Below are 16,311 nucleotides of genomic sequence, written 5' to 3'. Positions count from 1 at the left end.
TCTAGTGTAACCTTAACCTACACCAAGGTATATGAGAAAACAGAACCATTATTACGATTAATGCAAGCGGCCTACTATACACTTAAACCACACTGACTCTAACATGACTAATTCCTGTTTGTTGTGTTATGATATCAAACCCCCATTTTATGAAGGGATAGCTTTGAACACCTCATTAAAAATATCCAATCAGGGCGACCCTACACAATGTAATTGGGAAGAGAAAAAGATAGGAATCACTCTCCAGCAGGTGAGAGGACAGGGAGTGTGTATAGGAAATGTACCTCCAACCAAAAAGGACTTATGCAGCTATACCATAAAGAAACTAGATAAAACAAAGAAATGGGTTATACCTGGCAGAGAAGGATGGTGGATATGCTCAAGGACTGGCGTAACCCCCTGCTTATCTTTACAAATATTTAACGAAAGTAAGGAATTTTGTGTACAAATAACGGTAATACCCCGAATACTTTATCATTCAAGGGAATCGATTCTAGGCCATTGGGATGATAATAAACACAGAATACAAAAAAGGGAACCACTTACTGCCATAACAATTGCCATGCTCCTTAGTCTGGGAACACCGGGGGCAGCTACGGGAATTGCATCCCTTGTTGAACAAAATAAAGGGATAACATCTCTAAGAGCAGCAGCTGATGAAGACCTAGTGAGAATTGAAAAATCAATATCATACTTAGAGAAGTCCCTCACTTCACTTTCTGAAGTAGTTTTACAAAATAGAAGAGGATTAGATTTAATATTCTTACAACAAGGGGGGCTATGTGTTGCATTAGGGGAGGAATGTTGCTTTTATGCAGATCATTCAGGAGTAGTTCATGAATCTATGGCTAAATTACGTGAAGGAATTCTTCAAAGAAAAAGGGAAAGAGAAACTCAACAGAGCTGGTTTGAATCATGGTTTAACCAATCACCTTGGTTAACTACTTTAGTTTCTACCCTAATAGGCCCTCTAATAACGCTATTAATTATTTTGACATTTGGTCCCTGTATCCTAAATAAAATTGTGACTTATTAAAAGTAGAGTTGAAACGGTACAACTTATGGTAATGAGACAGCAATATCTGGAATTGAATGAAGAAACACCTAAAGCAGAACAACTTCCTACCTTGATTGCAGCTCGAGAAGCCATAATAAGGTTTGATAAGCAAATTACTGATAAATAAGAAAAGGGGGGGATTGTGATAGTCAATAAAGACAAAAAGAGATAATTTGCTTATCAAATTACATTTGTAATACTGTAATCGCAAACTGTAATGTTATGTTATCATGACGAGCTATATTCTATTATGTTACCTGTAGATCTTAGATATATGTAGAAAGAGATTTCCCTAGCAACAAGAGCAGAGTCTGTGCAGACAGAGCTGACAAGGAAGACACGAAACAGGGAAGAAGGGGCCCCTAGCAACAAGAGCAGAGTGTGCAGACAGAGCTGATAAGAAGAAGACGGCAGACAGAGCTGATAAGAAAGAAACGAAACAGGGAAGAAAGGGGACCCCTAGCAACAAGAACAGAGCCTGCGCAGACTGAACTGATAACGAGGAAAGAAAAAAAAACCAGGAGGAGACCCTGGGGAAACAGGAAGCTATAAACCTATAAAAGACAAACTGAAACTTATTGAACTTGAGGACCATTGGTGGGGCAGGAGACCCCAGCCGCCCAGCGCTGTTTTGCTCATTTGCCTTAAATAAAACTTTTATATGAACTTCGGGGACCCCTGGTGGCCTAGTGGTTAGCATGCAGGACTCTCACTGCTGCGACCACGGGTTCGAATCCCAAGTCCCCCGGGCAGATGGTAGCTCGTTAGCCCTGTGAGGCCATCCATCTATGAGAAGGACACTCTAAACAAACCTACGTCCTAAGGACCTCACTGCCATTGTCCAAGCTTGCTTGGCCCCGGCAGATGAACCTTAGGATTAAAGGGTGGGCTCAGTTCAGCGCAGGCTGTGTCTCACCTAAAAAATCCATTGCGCAGGCTGGAAAGGTAAAAAGACCTTTCCCCAAATCTTCGTTCGCGAAGATGGGCCATTATTTATTATATGAACTTCAAAAGAGTTTGTTCTCTTTTGACTAGAACATATATATGTAGGGTTTATTTTAGAACAATTTTGTTTCAAAGGTAAACAGGTATGTTGCCATTTTGGGTGTTATCATCTATATCTCTCATCTATAGCAATATGGCATAAAGATAACCTTTAGGGAAAATGCATAAGGGAGAGAAAGGAAAGACAGGATAAGGGTAAGGGAGAGTAAGGGAAAGAAAAGATGAGAGTGGAAAAATGTATATAGTCACCGCCCACAGCGTCCAGCAATGGAACTTGGTAGTTGCAGCTTCCATGTCTGATGTTCTTATGTATTAGTTAAAACGAAGTTTTTAATAAGATTTCAAAATGCATACCATATACTATTCTGTGCTTTATGGATTCATATTGAACAGACTCTTGTACTGAATGTGGGACATATCTTGCAGGAAAAAATGGAAAATATTACAGAATTATTAAGGCAATGTGCAATATGGTGCTTTATTTCACTTCTATATATAAGAACTTGACTCCATTGTGTAGGTCTCAGAAAATGGGGAAAAATTGAGATCTGAGGGTAGCCTGAAGCATTTATTTTTTTTAGCATGCAGTAGTTCTACATTGCCTGAGTCGGTAATTTTATAAACTCTTGAAAAAAAGAAACGTTCTCTCCCCTCTGGTAGATTACATCCTGGTGGCTGGTTAATGCCCTGCAGAGATGGTCTGTATATTTGGTGCTTTGCTCTTGATCACAGCAGTCTGGGGATCATAGTGAAGGCTGATTGTAGAAGCAGGTTTGGTCTAACCTTTCAACTCTGGAGAAGTTTCATTGCAGCAACAACCATTCATGTTTCCACAAAAAAAGTAAAATAGGCCTGTATATAACATTGCGCTTGATTTTCTGGGAATGTGTGTGTAAGGAAGACTTGTGTTAAAAGTTTGGTCTATACATGGGGGAGATGGGGCTGAAGGTTTCAAAACAAAGTCCACAGTGTCACGGTCTGTTTGGATCTCAAATTTTCAGGTCAACATACTCTGATTTAAACTTTATATCATGGTCTCATTAAGAAATACAAACGGGTTCAATCCCCTTTTGACCAGACTACTCTATCATGTGAATTCACTTTTTCACCATTGAAGTCATAAGGTTTCATAACTTATAACCCATAACTCTTAATATCGTGTACCTATGAGCAAAAGAAAAGAATTAGTTACCTAACCAACAGTGAGAGTGCTCATCCTTTGTCTTCTATCATGGTGCGGGTGTCTCCTGTATCACACCGGGAAACATGAAAACCTCAGCAGTCCAGCTGCTGTTGGAGTCACTTCAAAAGATTTTTGGGTAAGCTTATGTTTTATACTCTCCAGCTTGGAGATTTGGTCTATACCATTTCCATAATTTAGCAGATTCTGAGGAGACTGCCAGACAAAAGATAATGGCTGAAGGAGACAACAATTTGCAGGTGATAATGGTTGTATATTGGCCCTTCAGCTCTTTTGGGCCACCTATCCTGCCTACCTGGTGCTTTGGCTTTGACCTAATGGTGCTGCTCCCAGCATAAATCAGGCCTCAGCAGGAGCTGCCTTAGCCAAAAAATTAAGCAGGAGTTGAATGAACAGTCATGCATAGTAAAGACAAAATCTTTTAGAGACTTCAAGGTTATATTTTGTGGTGTACTACCTGAAGTACTTAAGAGTTGCAAGCACACAATCATGCTTTAGCCTTGCATTGCACTGCTTGTGAAATACACTACTCTGAAACGCCTAAAATATCATGCAAAACATAAGGCTTTCTTTGTCCTGGGAGCCAAGTATTAGATCATAAATGATGCCTGAAAGCTTTATAAAAATGATCAAAATAAAATCTAGGCTGAAAGGCTAAGAAGTACTGCGCACAGGTAAATGCATTACATTTCTTAGGGAGCTAAGATAGGTGAACATACAGCATTCTGTGCAACTGTTTGCTTTAAATTTCAATTCCTCCTTATAAGTTATTCATATGATTTGTTTGCTTAGATGAGCTCTCCTAATCACAGAGAGAGTAAATTGGGCCAAAGGAAAAATGCTATGTGATATATTTTGTGCAAAATTCCAAACAAGCAAATCTTAACTTTAAATTGTTAAACATGCAGAATGTTAATTTATTTGTGATTTGTGTAAAGTACAAAGATGCAAAGAAATTTAAAGAAAGTAATGACTCCCCATTAACAAATATGAGCCAAATTTTACTTAAAGTTGATTTTATATATTTCTGAGGTTGAAGTTTGCACAACTGTAATTGTTATATTATTTGTCTTTCTAACAAATTTATGTATTGGTTGTATATTGCTGCTTAACATAATGTCCTGAAAGTTGGCCAAGTAAGCTAATTTTTTTTTCTTACTCTTAATTTTTGTGATAGAACATCTCATAGAAATTCCCTATAGTTGAGAACTATATCTTCAGGAATGGAAATTTATGCTTATAATTTTAAATACACAGTGGCGTATTCTAGATTTTTTGGAGAGTATATTTTGGTTTAGTTATTAGTTTAGTTAGTAACTCATTGCTATCTTTTTTATTTCTACTTCTATTTTGTCTTCAAAATAAAAGTTTCAATTTGTTGTTGCTTCAGTTGTTACTGTGTTACTGCTGTTTTGATATTGAACTGATCCTTGTAGCAAGCACCATAACCACTTGACAGTGTTCTGCCCTGCACTGAACAAGCTGTCTGCTTTGTGCAGAAGTCATGTTTGTGTCCAGTGGTTGAAGTATATTCTTATTTGTCTTGCAGGCACAGGAGAGAGTGGCAAAAGCACGTTCATCAAACAGATGAGAATCATTCATGGATCAGGTTACTCTGATGAAGACAAAAGGGGATTTACAAAACTGGTGTACCAGAATATATTTACAGCAATGCAGGCCATGATTAGAGCCATGGATACCCTCAAAATCCCATACAAGTACGAACATAATAAGGTGAGATTTTTGTTTATTTCCATAGTTAAAACTTTTCCTCTTTTATCTTTAGGAAATGTGCTGAAGGTCTCTAAAAATTATAAATCACATACGAATTATATTTTACCTAAAGTTTAGAAGAAAAGGGCTTCTTCCAGTCCTGCCTCTAGTTCTCTGCCCTTTGCACTGCTCTGACAACACAGGTGCTGTTCTTAACAAGAATGTCTGAAGGGTTTGTTATAGCGAGCAGGCTGGTGTTTGCCTGTGACAGAGTTGCTTTGAATCCCTTCTTTCACTTCTTTAATTCTCATGTGCATCAGAGTTCATAAAATGTATACCTTGTCTGGGGCAAGTAATACTGTGAAAAAAACTGTTATGATTAAGGTATTTTCATCCTAATTGTTTCAGGTTGATGACTTTGCATTTTTCTTCATGTGACCAATAGGGCAGAGTTTAAAATGTCTTGTTTTGTTTTAGTTAACCTTGTTACCTAATTTGTATACAGTGTAACAATAGATTGCATGTCCATGTTTTGCAAATTTGGAGTTTTTCTTGAATATTTTCAAAATGTAACTAATGTGCCAAGTAGTTTGCTTGAAGATGTTCCTCTATTTTTAGATTTTATTTTCTTTAATAAGCTATGACCCTTGTTTTGAGAACATATGCTCTCGGTATGTATTGTTGGCTGTACAAGCAGATAAATGAGCGCTCTTGGGGTGTGCATGCGTTCTTAGCATCTTACCTCCAGTCCTTATCCAGCTTTAGCTATGTTTTTTCCTCTCCTCCCAGCTCATGTTCTGGCCAGAGCACAGTTAAGTAATTTTTCTGGTTTGTACCAGTACTACTCAAGGTTTTCCATTAATAATATGTGGGGAAAAAATAAATTATTGGAAAAATAGGTAGGAATATCTGCTTGTGTGTGAGTATATTATGAAATAAAACTTTTGATACAAGGCCTTAGAATAAGCAAGTTCTTTTGAAAGTGATGAGATCATTGAAACTTAGAGAAAATGCATTTAAAGCATTTTGTAAGGTTTATCTTTGATTAACCTAACTTCTTTCAGGTTTTGTTCCATTTAGAAATTTTCCATTCAAAATGAAAAGTATAACAGGTATAACTAGTATTAACAAGGAAATTTGCATATGCATTTCAGCTCCATGTTTTTGCTGTACACAAAGCACTGAATTTCCTTACAAGCTGATTTGAAAACTTAGTTGTGAAGCACACATTTTTTTTTTCAAAATCAGTATTGACAGTCACTTTGCTGTAGTATATGAAAGTCCTAATCATAAATGAGTTAATTATTTTCTTGTATTATACTGCAAAATATATATTCTACAGTTATTGTTCAAATTGAGTGTTGAATGTATATAGGCTGTTTTTATATAGTTGTAGTGAATTAGTTAGATGTGACATAGCTGTATACATGTGGCCAGACCTTTCTAATTAGAGCTATTCACTTTCTCTCTATAAAAATAACTTCATTTAAAGTACGTGAATCTATCTTTGCACTCAGGTCCTTCACAAGCATTTCCATCAGTTCTAGGTGTGGAGTAAAGTACAACTTGCCAAAGTTGCCAAGTTCTATATACAATTCCTTTAAAAACTTGGGGATTTTTTTAATTCAGGGAAATTAAAAATGCAAACTTGTCTCTCCCCCTCCCCCTCTTTTTTTCCTCCATTGAAGGTAAACTCATTAACCTTGCCACCTAAAAAACACAGGAAGGGCACTTCCTTTTAATTTGAATCTCATATCAGAAAATTCAGCCTCTGGAGAGAATATCTCAAAGTTTGAGTAACAGCATATTTTTAGCACAGTACTCATCTTGGACAATAGCTTAGGAAACTACAGCTGTGCTGGTTTAAAAGTAACCAAGTAGGAGAAATGAACCCAACTTAAGAGAGATTACAAGTCAGAGTTACAATTTACTACAAGGAGCACAATAAATACAATGATAGAGAGAAAACTGGTTTTAACCCATGAAGACATGTATAACCCAGCACCCTGGGACAAGAACAGAACAGTGTTCGTTAGCCCCTGTGCTGAGCACCACATGATCTCCCTGGGTGCAAAGTAAAAGGAAAGGAAACCTGCTGGTCAGGATGATGATCACAGTTCCGTTGAAGTAATGATTGCAGTCTTGTCGAGAGTGGCAGTCGCAGTCCTGTTGAAGTTCTGGTCCTTCTCTGGATCCCATGAGTGGTACCAGAAGTCCCCAAACCCGAAGATTATATATGCTCAGGTTCAGGTGGGAATGCCCGGTACCTCTCCCAGGGCTGGGAGTTTTACAATGGGTGATTTAACTCTGTGATTCATGGAATATTTTTAGAATCTTTGATGTTCTAGGTTGTTTCAGCTGCCTATTTTATGCCAGTCCATTATGGACCATTAGCAGAGGTGACTCCTCAGGTTGGATGTGAAGGTGCCAATGCCTCCCAGGAGGGAAATTATCACAGCTGAGTCATTGGTGTGAAGACAAAGAAACACTCCCCTGCCTTGCAGGATTTCTTTAACACCCAGCTTGTAGCCTGAGGTGTCAGGTGTGCCCTGGGCAGCTGCTGCAAACAATCCATTTATTAACAGTCCATCAGAAATGACATGGAGGGTGTAGAATACACAGTTTTGGTTATACCCACATAGTGATAAACTGGTCCCAGCCCCTGTAACTAGGACAACAGCTCAAGGTGATGTTTGTGTGGCTAAGCCTAAAGAAAAGAGAGTGAAGTGACACTCATCAAATTCAAAAAGTCCAGTTAAGTAGACAGTTGGGATCTTTGTACAGTGTAAAAAAAATGACATCCAGGCTGGATTATTTTAATATCATCAATGTAGGAAGAGGCATGTTTTAAGTTAAGGAAGTTAGTTCTTCCAGTGTTGTGTTGGCTTCATAGTTATCAATACAATTAAAGAGGGTGAGTCTGAAATTCATTGTCCTATATTATAATGATCTAGGATCTTTGAAATATTTATTATCAGAATAGTGAAAGTCAATGGAGAAATGTAAACATTACTGTTTACATTGTAATGTATCAGAACTGAAAATAAAGCATTGTATCATACTTCTTTCATCACACTTTTCATCACACTTTTTTGTCTTGTCAATTTCAGAATATGAGCTCTGCTGAGGTTTAAGATAATAGGTGAGAGTTATCTCTTCTTTTAGGGATGTGACATAGGAAATGGTGGCTTACAGACTGGGTTTTTAGTTTCCCTTTGAGTAAACTGTTACTGTGTTTTGATTTTTTTTTAATCAGTGTCATAGGTTTACTTGTTCTAAAAAACCAAGCAGGGAATTTTTCTTTCCCTGCCTCACTGTAAAAGAAAGATGTTGAATGGGGGAGGGTGGTTTGCCTTGGGTGATTGATCTACACAAAAGAACTAACTAGCAGGTCTGCATTCCAAGCCGATGGACCTCCTAAGACTGTGGGGAGGGGTAATGAGTTTTTTTCTTCTCTCCTCGGAAACGGGGGCACTTCACTTTTGCCTTAACTCAGGCAAGGTGTGTGTTGGAAAGGGTCCGAGGTTGTTTTGTTTTCAGTCTAGTCATCTGGGTGTTTTCTGGCCCCGGCTTGCCTGCGCCCTGTTCTGCCCCCAGCCCAGATCTGCTCGGATTTCATCGGAGAGACTTGACCCATTGCAGAGGAACTTTTGGGGGAGGAGGTTACCCTTTCCCTCCTCCGCTCCTGTGTTTGGCAGCAGTTTGTGCCCATCAATGAAAGGGGGGAAATCCCGGCCACAGCCAGCCACAGACAGTATGAGTTTTTGTGGGGAGAACCCCTTTTTCACCTTTTTCCCTTCCCCTTCTCGGTGGGGGGGGAAATCTCCATTGTCGGCTTCTCCTGCACACCAGGGCTCCACGTGGCGACCGCCGGAGCCCAACAGCGCCCCCTGCTGACCACCACAGAGCAACTGCAGGCTCTGTACCTCCAGAGATCCAACAGTGTCCCCTGCCAATCATGGTTAGAATTGCGCCAAAGGACAGGAAGTATCGAACTGTTTCCTTTTTGAAGGGGACTTTTTTTTGGGGTAAAGGATTATTGTTTAGTTGCTTTTGTGTTCTTTGTTCTTCTACCAATACACATATATCCTTTAATAAAGGGCTGTTAGTTTTTCTTTCTCCATACTTCCTCAATTGGAGCCTCTTAATTTTGGATTTACAATTGCTTAGAGAGAGGAGTTTGGTCTACCTCATAACTCATCCTCAGTAAAACATTTCAGTCTCATTAAACTGAGACAATCAGAAATTTTGAAGTTTTTATATGCATCTTCAGTTTTGGAAAGCAGTTTATAAAATACAGAAAAGCCTTAGGTGTTGCTTTTTTTGGTCCTGTTTTTTACAGAAATGGACTTAAAGCAATTTTCAAAATTGCATGTCTGCAAAGTTTTTGTGAATGTACAATAGTGATGCCTGCTCAGCTGGTGCTAAGAAAAAACTCAGGAGCAGTTAATTGAGGGTGAGATAAGGAAAGAGTTTAATTGTGCCAAGGCAATAGGTGTTACAGGACGCGCCCTCGCTGTGCTTGAGATGTAACATTTTATAATATTATCTGTCCAATCCTAAGTGTGTCCACCCCGTAGCCTTTGCTCTGGTCCACCCCCTGACCCACCCCTGGGAATTGGGTCTGTGGGCTTTTGGGACCACCTCTTCATCAGTCTTCATCTTCTTCGGGGTACAGAGGGTACACAGTCACCTAGTTCTTGACTCTGTTTTGTTGTTCAGGCCTAGATATGGGTGTTCTCTAAACAGTATAGGCCTTGCCTTGACAAGAGACTAAACATTCCTACTGAATTCAGGGGTAGGATTGATATAGGGAGCATGGAATGGGGTAAGAGGGTTAAGGAATGTGTAAACTAAAGGGTGCTACAGGGTAGAGGGACAAGGGCTGCTGCTTTTAAAATCTACTTCTACTACTTATAAAACTTATAAAGCTTACAAAATTAGGAAAAATAAAAAAACTAATAGGGGCTTAAGGCATCAATAGTAACTCACATGCAACCATTGACATTCAAATTCCATTTTTAAAAATCTAAGATATAGATATATATTTTAAATTATTTTTAAAAATTGTCCTTTTAGAAATCTGACCTGTGTATTTATGTTCCTGTCAATCCTTTCAAATTCTGAGTTAAAACATTAACTTTAATTTTTTTACCTTCTGACATTCCCGATGTTGTCCATAGTGGTTTAGAAGTCATTGCTCCAGGTAATGTAGTCCCCCATTTCTCCTTTTCTATCTTTTTTCATGTGTAATGTTGCTGAAGGATGGCTTTTTATTTTTTCTCTCCTGTTGTTACAGAAGTTTTACTAAATAAATGTACTACTGTGCTAAAGAACTACTACCACTTTAACCCATTATTGTTCCCTTTCAATGTAATTTTTCTAAGACAGTTGCCTCTTCTTACAGACTGTCAGGAAGATGTCACTCAGCAGTGGTTATCAGGCAGGAAATCTTATTTGAATCCATGTCCATAATTTCCCATGAGACTTCTTAAATATTTTTAGCAAGATACCTAATGTAAGATAGTAACAGAACAGGTTACAAGAAACTATAGAGACTGAAAACATAAAATCACATCTTATTGTAGACCAAGAATTTTGCTGTAAGTTTAAAGTGGTTCCATTGCTGAAGTTGTTTCTTTATTTAAGCCTATTTCCCTATAGGGAATGTTTAAAAATTAAAATAAGCAGGTATGGGAAAATGGTTTTAAAGTCCAAAATTTTACTGAAATTGTCTTTGAGGCCTAGTTTACAGCTTCCCCCTCCCCCCATTGAATGAACCTACTGTAACAAACAGTAGATTTGACTGTAAGTAAGACATCAGGATCAGGTATGGAGTCAAATTACATATATTCTCATCTCAGGTAGACAATTTGGAGTCTTAAATGCTTTCGATGTCTTCAGTGAAATTTCATGTTGAACAACGTAGTAGTAATTTTACATAACTTTTTTTCTCCCTGGTTAATGTAGGTATAAAGCCTAAACATTAGAGTTATGTAAACAAATTGCTTGGAGAAAAGGACCTCCCTCATATACCTTACCTGATATGCAAAGAGTATGAAGGATTGAATCCCAAGCAGCAGCATGCAAGCTGTGTGTGAGGTACATTAACTCTCAGATGATGCAGAATCTGCAGGATTTATAGCCTTCTTAAAAAACAATTATATTCTTGGGATGTTGAAATTAAATACTTCTAAAGAATAGCTTATTGGTCTGGAACATGCATAATAAACTGAACTGTGCCATTTGTGTAAAAAGTATTCTTCAGTGTCTCAAAGCTGAAGCAGAGAGCTTAAAAGCAGGTTGAAGGAAAAAGGGATTTATATTAGTCATGTTAGTTAGTACTTCTAGTACTCTCAGATGTCTTCCTCCAGACACACAAAAATAAAGAAAAAATACCCAGTAAATAAAAGTTTTGCCAACAGTTAAATGCTTCTAATACTGTGAAGCTCCTGATGCAATTTTTTTCTGCAAGACATAGACTACCTAAGAGCAAGCCAACATGGAAAAGAGTGTAGTAAGATTTCAAGTACTGTAATCAATTAACATCTATTCAGATAAAGAAATTAAAGATTACTTCTTTTTTTGTTCAGGAGCCTTATTTGTCATGAAGTAAAAACTGGTTCACCAATAGCTTTATATTTTCTCCCATGAGGATTTGCATCAAAGAGCTTTAGGGGCTTCAATAAAGCTGTGAACAATTTTTTCCTCAGTGCTTCATAAAGAATGAACTTCCACAATCCTAAAGAGAACTCAGTCTCTCCCTAACCGCTTTTCTTTTTAACTGTCTTCCTCTGTTGGTTATTTACTCCTCTCTTGCCTAGCTGGCCTCTCTCCAGTCTTTTTACATTTGACCTTATAAAATTTTTACCTTATAAAGTTTTTATCTGCTTACCTTTGACCATATTGTCTTACTCTCTACTGTTTTAATTTTTCATTACATTTAAAGCGAAAATTTTTCAAAAATCATTATTTTGTCAATGTAGTAACTCCTCCTACTGTTTTGCTTACTTCCCTCTTCTGTTTACTTTTTGGTTAGAGCTGAAATTTCTTGCATTTGTCTGTATTGCTCCAATGATTTTGTAAAATATTTGTGTTCATCTCTTTTATTCTTCTTTACCAATTCATATTTTATCCCAACAGAAGTGACTTTTTGATTATATTTTTTTCCAAGTGTAGGAAAAATTATTGTCTATCAGAGGTAAGGTAGGTTAGCAGAGTCACTCAAAGAGCGGAGAATATAATTTTAGAACAGCTGCAAGCCCCAAAAATTTAATGAATAATCACATTTAAGTTCATGCATGTGCTAATATTTAATTTTGAAAAGAATAGGACCTTGATTATGGAATATATATGCCAGATATAGAATACTGTAGGCATAAATTTGAAAACTCAGTGTTAGCTACTCATATTGCAATGCATTAAAATTTCTTCATTCCTTCTTTTATATTTCATTTTAAGAGAAGCACTTTATGTTTTTTGAAACATAATATTTTAAGTGATTAACTACCCTTTGCTAATGGGAAGTGAGAAGTGATATGCAAAAGCATATGTGTGGGGTGTGATGTCCATATTTTATCTTTCCAGTTCCACCATTTTACTGCTAGTAGAGAGAATGGGTGATGAAAATGCTTGCTTACAGATTCTTGTAGATTTTGTGATGGATCCTGCAGGGGTTAAAGGATGATAATTATAGGAAGATGTTTCTAGCTTTCTTTTTTCTTGTTGTTTCTTTTTTGTAAGTATTCTTTCTCTTTTACTTTAGATATGTTTGTCACAGTTATTTTTCTTATTGAGTGTCTGAAAGGAAACATTCATGTGACCATGCATTCTGACAATAAAAATGTGAAACACTCTCAGGGCAACTTTTCTACATAATAGAGGTCTGGAGTTTATTTTCAAATAATGAGTGAGATGTCACAGTCTTCAAATGACTCTGACTTTTTCCTTTATTAGCAGTAATTATATAGCTATATGAGTATTTATATTATATATATAATATAATATGTACAAATATAATTTTTCTTAGGGCAAAATATTTGTTAACTTCCTAATTAGTTCATTCATTTGTACAAATTATGTGTCAGATTAAAATATTTTCTTAAAATTCCTCTGAAACTTTAGAAAATATTTCCTTCCCTCAGTAAACATTTTTTGGGAAATTGACTGATCCAGTTATGTTCCATTTATGTTATGTAAAATTACTAAAAACTTTTCAGTCTTATGTCTTCATTGTTCATTTCTACTAACTCACAAGATTTGCTTGAAATAAGATTTACTGCCATGAATTAAGAAACAATCAGCTAAAATTGGCCATTTTTTCTAAAGATTTTGTTGGTCTCTCTTTTTTAGTTTGCACTTCCTATGTGGTAAAAGCCATAATGTCTGAAATGCAAGAAAGCTTCCTCTTACTATACAGCTCAGGTTTGGTTTAGAAAATTGGCTAATTGTTAAGCAAATGAGTTGTGGTTTTGAAGCCTAAAAGAAAATTCAGGGAGAAAAAAAAACTCCGAGGCAAATTAGTTTTGAAGGTGAGATAAGGAAAGGGTTTTAATTTGTGCCTAGGCATAAGATTACAAGATGCGCGCACCCCCGTGTCTCAGATGTTACAATTTACAATATTGCCTGTCCAATCCGAGGTTTTCCCACCCTGTGGCTTTTGCCCTGATCCACCCCCCATCCTGCCCCTGGGGAATTGGGGCTGGGGGCTTTTCGAGACCCTTTTTTCATCAATCTTCATCTTCTTTGGGGTACAGGGGGCATATATTCAACAAGTTCTTGACTGTACTTTTGCGGTTTAGGCCAAGGTACAAGCATTCTCCAAACAGAACAGGCCTATCTTAAAGAGAGACTAAACATTTCTACTGGAATCCAGGAGTAGAATTGATATGGGGAGCATGGAATGGGGTAATAGGGTTGGAGAGTTTCTGCGCTAAGGGAATGAAATGCTGCTGCTTCTAAATCCACTTCTGCTATATAACTACTTATAAAGCTTATAAAAATTAGAAAAATCAAAAAACTAGATGGGCCCTAAGGCATCAGGTCCCCCCTTTAGAAATTGGACAAGACTCAAAGATCTTGTTCAATCTCTACTACTTATACTTAACATTATATTAGTAAGATGATTAATACTTATAACACTAATCATACAATAAGCTATTATGCAGATTTAGCACTATATACTACTAACATGAATGGCTGTTCTATCCAGGTTTAGTTTGGTAACTATGAAGTAAGTTTGTAGAAGATATCTTTGGAAACTTAGAGACACTTTTCAGAATTATCCAATATATATAATTTAAACTTGTTGCCATATTTCAGCCAAATCAATAGTGTAAATTCAGCACTCACTTTCATGAAGAATGTTGGGTGCATTTTGCTAAAGCCAAATGCAAATTTAGGTTCTAAACTCAATTCATAGTTACTGGTAGTATTAAATAATACAGACAGGAAAAAGCTTAAACATTATTTTAACAGTCCTTGTAACAGTCTCTGTTGTTCTAATTGTCTCAGGAGCAGAGGTTTTCTTCTTTTTGGGTAGCAAATTTAGGGTTCTTGATAATAACTCTGACCATGATGGTCTGCTGGATTTGAAACAGTTTTTTTGTTTGGCTTGTAGGAGTTTTAGTCCTATTGTTTAATATAGACTCAGTTCTTGGGCTGGAACAGATGAACAGGAGTGTCCAGTTCCATAGGCTTAGATGACACGATGAATCTCTGCAGTTTCTGTAAAGCAGAACTTAAACCATTAAACAATTTCACAAATAAATTTTCTTCTATGTAAATAGGGAGTTGATGAAGTGTGACTCTGCCTGATGTCAATTTCACAGGAATTCTAAATCTTGGAATTCCTGTATCTCAACTGAGTGGAACTTGTGCTTTTATCACATAAAGTGATTAACTGCCAGTCACAGATTTAATAGGCCAGTCAGGAGCTTACTTGAAATGAGCTGCGTTTGGATGCAAACAGCACCCTGGCAGTGTCAGTAGCTCACCACAGAGAGCTTATACTCTCTGGACAGATTCTAGGCCTTATCGGGGGCAGGCTGTTCTGTTCCAGCCTGTCCCAGACTTACAGTAGATGAGTTGGAGGGGGGAACCTTCAGGCTTTGGCTTCAGTCCATAAATCCATTGCTACACCAGACTGCAGTCGATCATCTTTACCTCATGAAGTGGTCATACAGGGACCTCTTGCCTCCATGGATAAAAGCATCCTCATGTATTGAGTTAGGTGCGTTTATATATGCGAGCACCAACAAAACAATAAAGCTAAAAAGCGATTCTAAGCAAAGCATTTAAGCAACTTAAACAAATCATCTCAACAACTATGTTACCAGTCTGTTTCAAAGATTGCAGACAATGATGTAAATCAGGTCTCAGAGTCTCATGGATTTCACAAGACTAGTGTTGCCTCAGCACTGCAGCCATTCTCTCATTCATCTTTTTGTCTTAATGCAGGATTTCTTCTATGCAATTCAGCATTCGCAAACACATTCCTAGGTGACACTAGATAAGAAAGCATTTTAAGAGGTACAAGGAGTATAATTATGATTTCACAATCACATGAAAATCTTATATGGACTTTTCATCAAATCACTCCTTTAGGAGGAATTCTTTATAAGCTGCAGTAGCCAAAGAGACACAGATGTTTCAAACAATGTTTACAAACTGCTGCTGGAACAAGATATATGCAAGTATAAACATTACAAACTTTAAAACAATTCATGTAGCAAAAGCAATATAAGCTTTCAATTTTTCTGCAATTAAGTTAACAATAACAAGAGAAGTTCAAAAGTAATATAGGACAGAAGATAACAAACAAATACAATAGTCATAGCATTGTTTGGTTTTTGTATATATATATGTATATGTCATGGCTAGGCTTCGCGAACGAAGATTTGGGAAAGGTCTCTACCCATGTTTGTTACAAGCGCGCTGGTGGCTAAAAAGGCCAATACGAGACAGGCATGTCCGGTTGCAAAAGGCACAGCAGAAAGACTCCTTAGATGGTGAATTCTGCAAAGCACGATTCTTTCTGGGTTGTCTTTTCTCCTCAAGGGTGATCCTGTGTGCTTTCTCAAAGGCATCAGCAGCGTTATAGATAGTGCGTCTCCAGACCTCCCGATTGGAGGCCAGAGTGGACTGGTTATGTTGATCAATATGGCCAAGGTTGAGATGTTGTTTCAGGGAGTCCTTGTATCTTCTCTTCGGGGCTCCTCTCGTGCGGCAGCCGGTGGCAAGTTCACCATAAAGCAAGATCTTAGGGAGGCGGTGGTCCTTCATCCTTGAGACGTGCCCTGCACAAGGCAGCTGTGTTCTCAGCAACATGCCTCAA

The 16,311-nt window shown here is 37.5% G+C and overlaps 1 protein-coding gene across 1 annotated transcript in view; it reads left to right on the top strand.

Moving 5' to 3' along the window:
* The window catches only part of LOC113961063 (guanine nucleotide-binding protein G(q) subunit alpha), a 149,642-nt gene that overhangs the window by 47,137 nt on the left and 86,194 nt on the right, over window positions 1-16,311 (top strand). The window contains exon 2 of the mRNA XM_027671086.1: window positions 4,813-4,997. Coding sequence (XP_027526887.1) covers window positions 4,813-4,997 — 185 coding nt within the window. The remainder of the gene's footprint in view (window positions 1-4,812; window positions 4,998-16,311) is intronic.

The sequence above is a fragment of the Neopelma chrysocephalum genome, unplaced genomic scaffold, assembly GCF_003984885.1.
Source record: "Neopelma chrysocephalum unplaced genomic scaffold, ASM398488v2 Primary Assembly neopelma1_97033, whole genome shotgun sequence".
In the NCBI taxonomy this organism is placed as follows: Eukaryota; Metazoa; Chordata; class Aves; order Passeriformes; family Pipridae; genus Neopelma; species Neopelma chrysocephalum.
The sequence above is the reverse complement of the archived record's forward strand: the minus strand, read 5'-3'. Positions and strand labels throughout refer to the sequence as shown.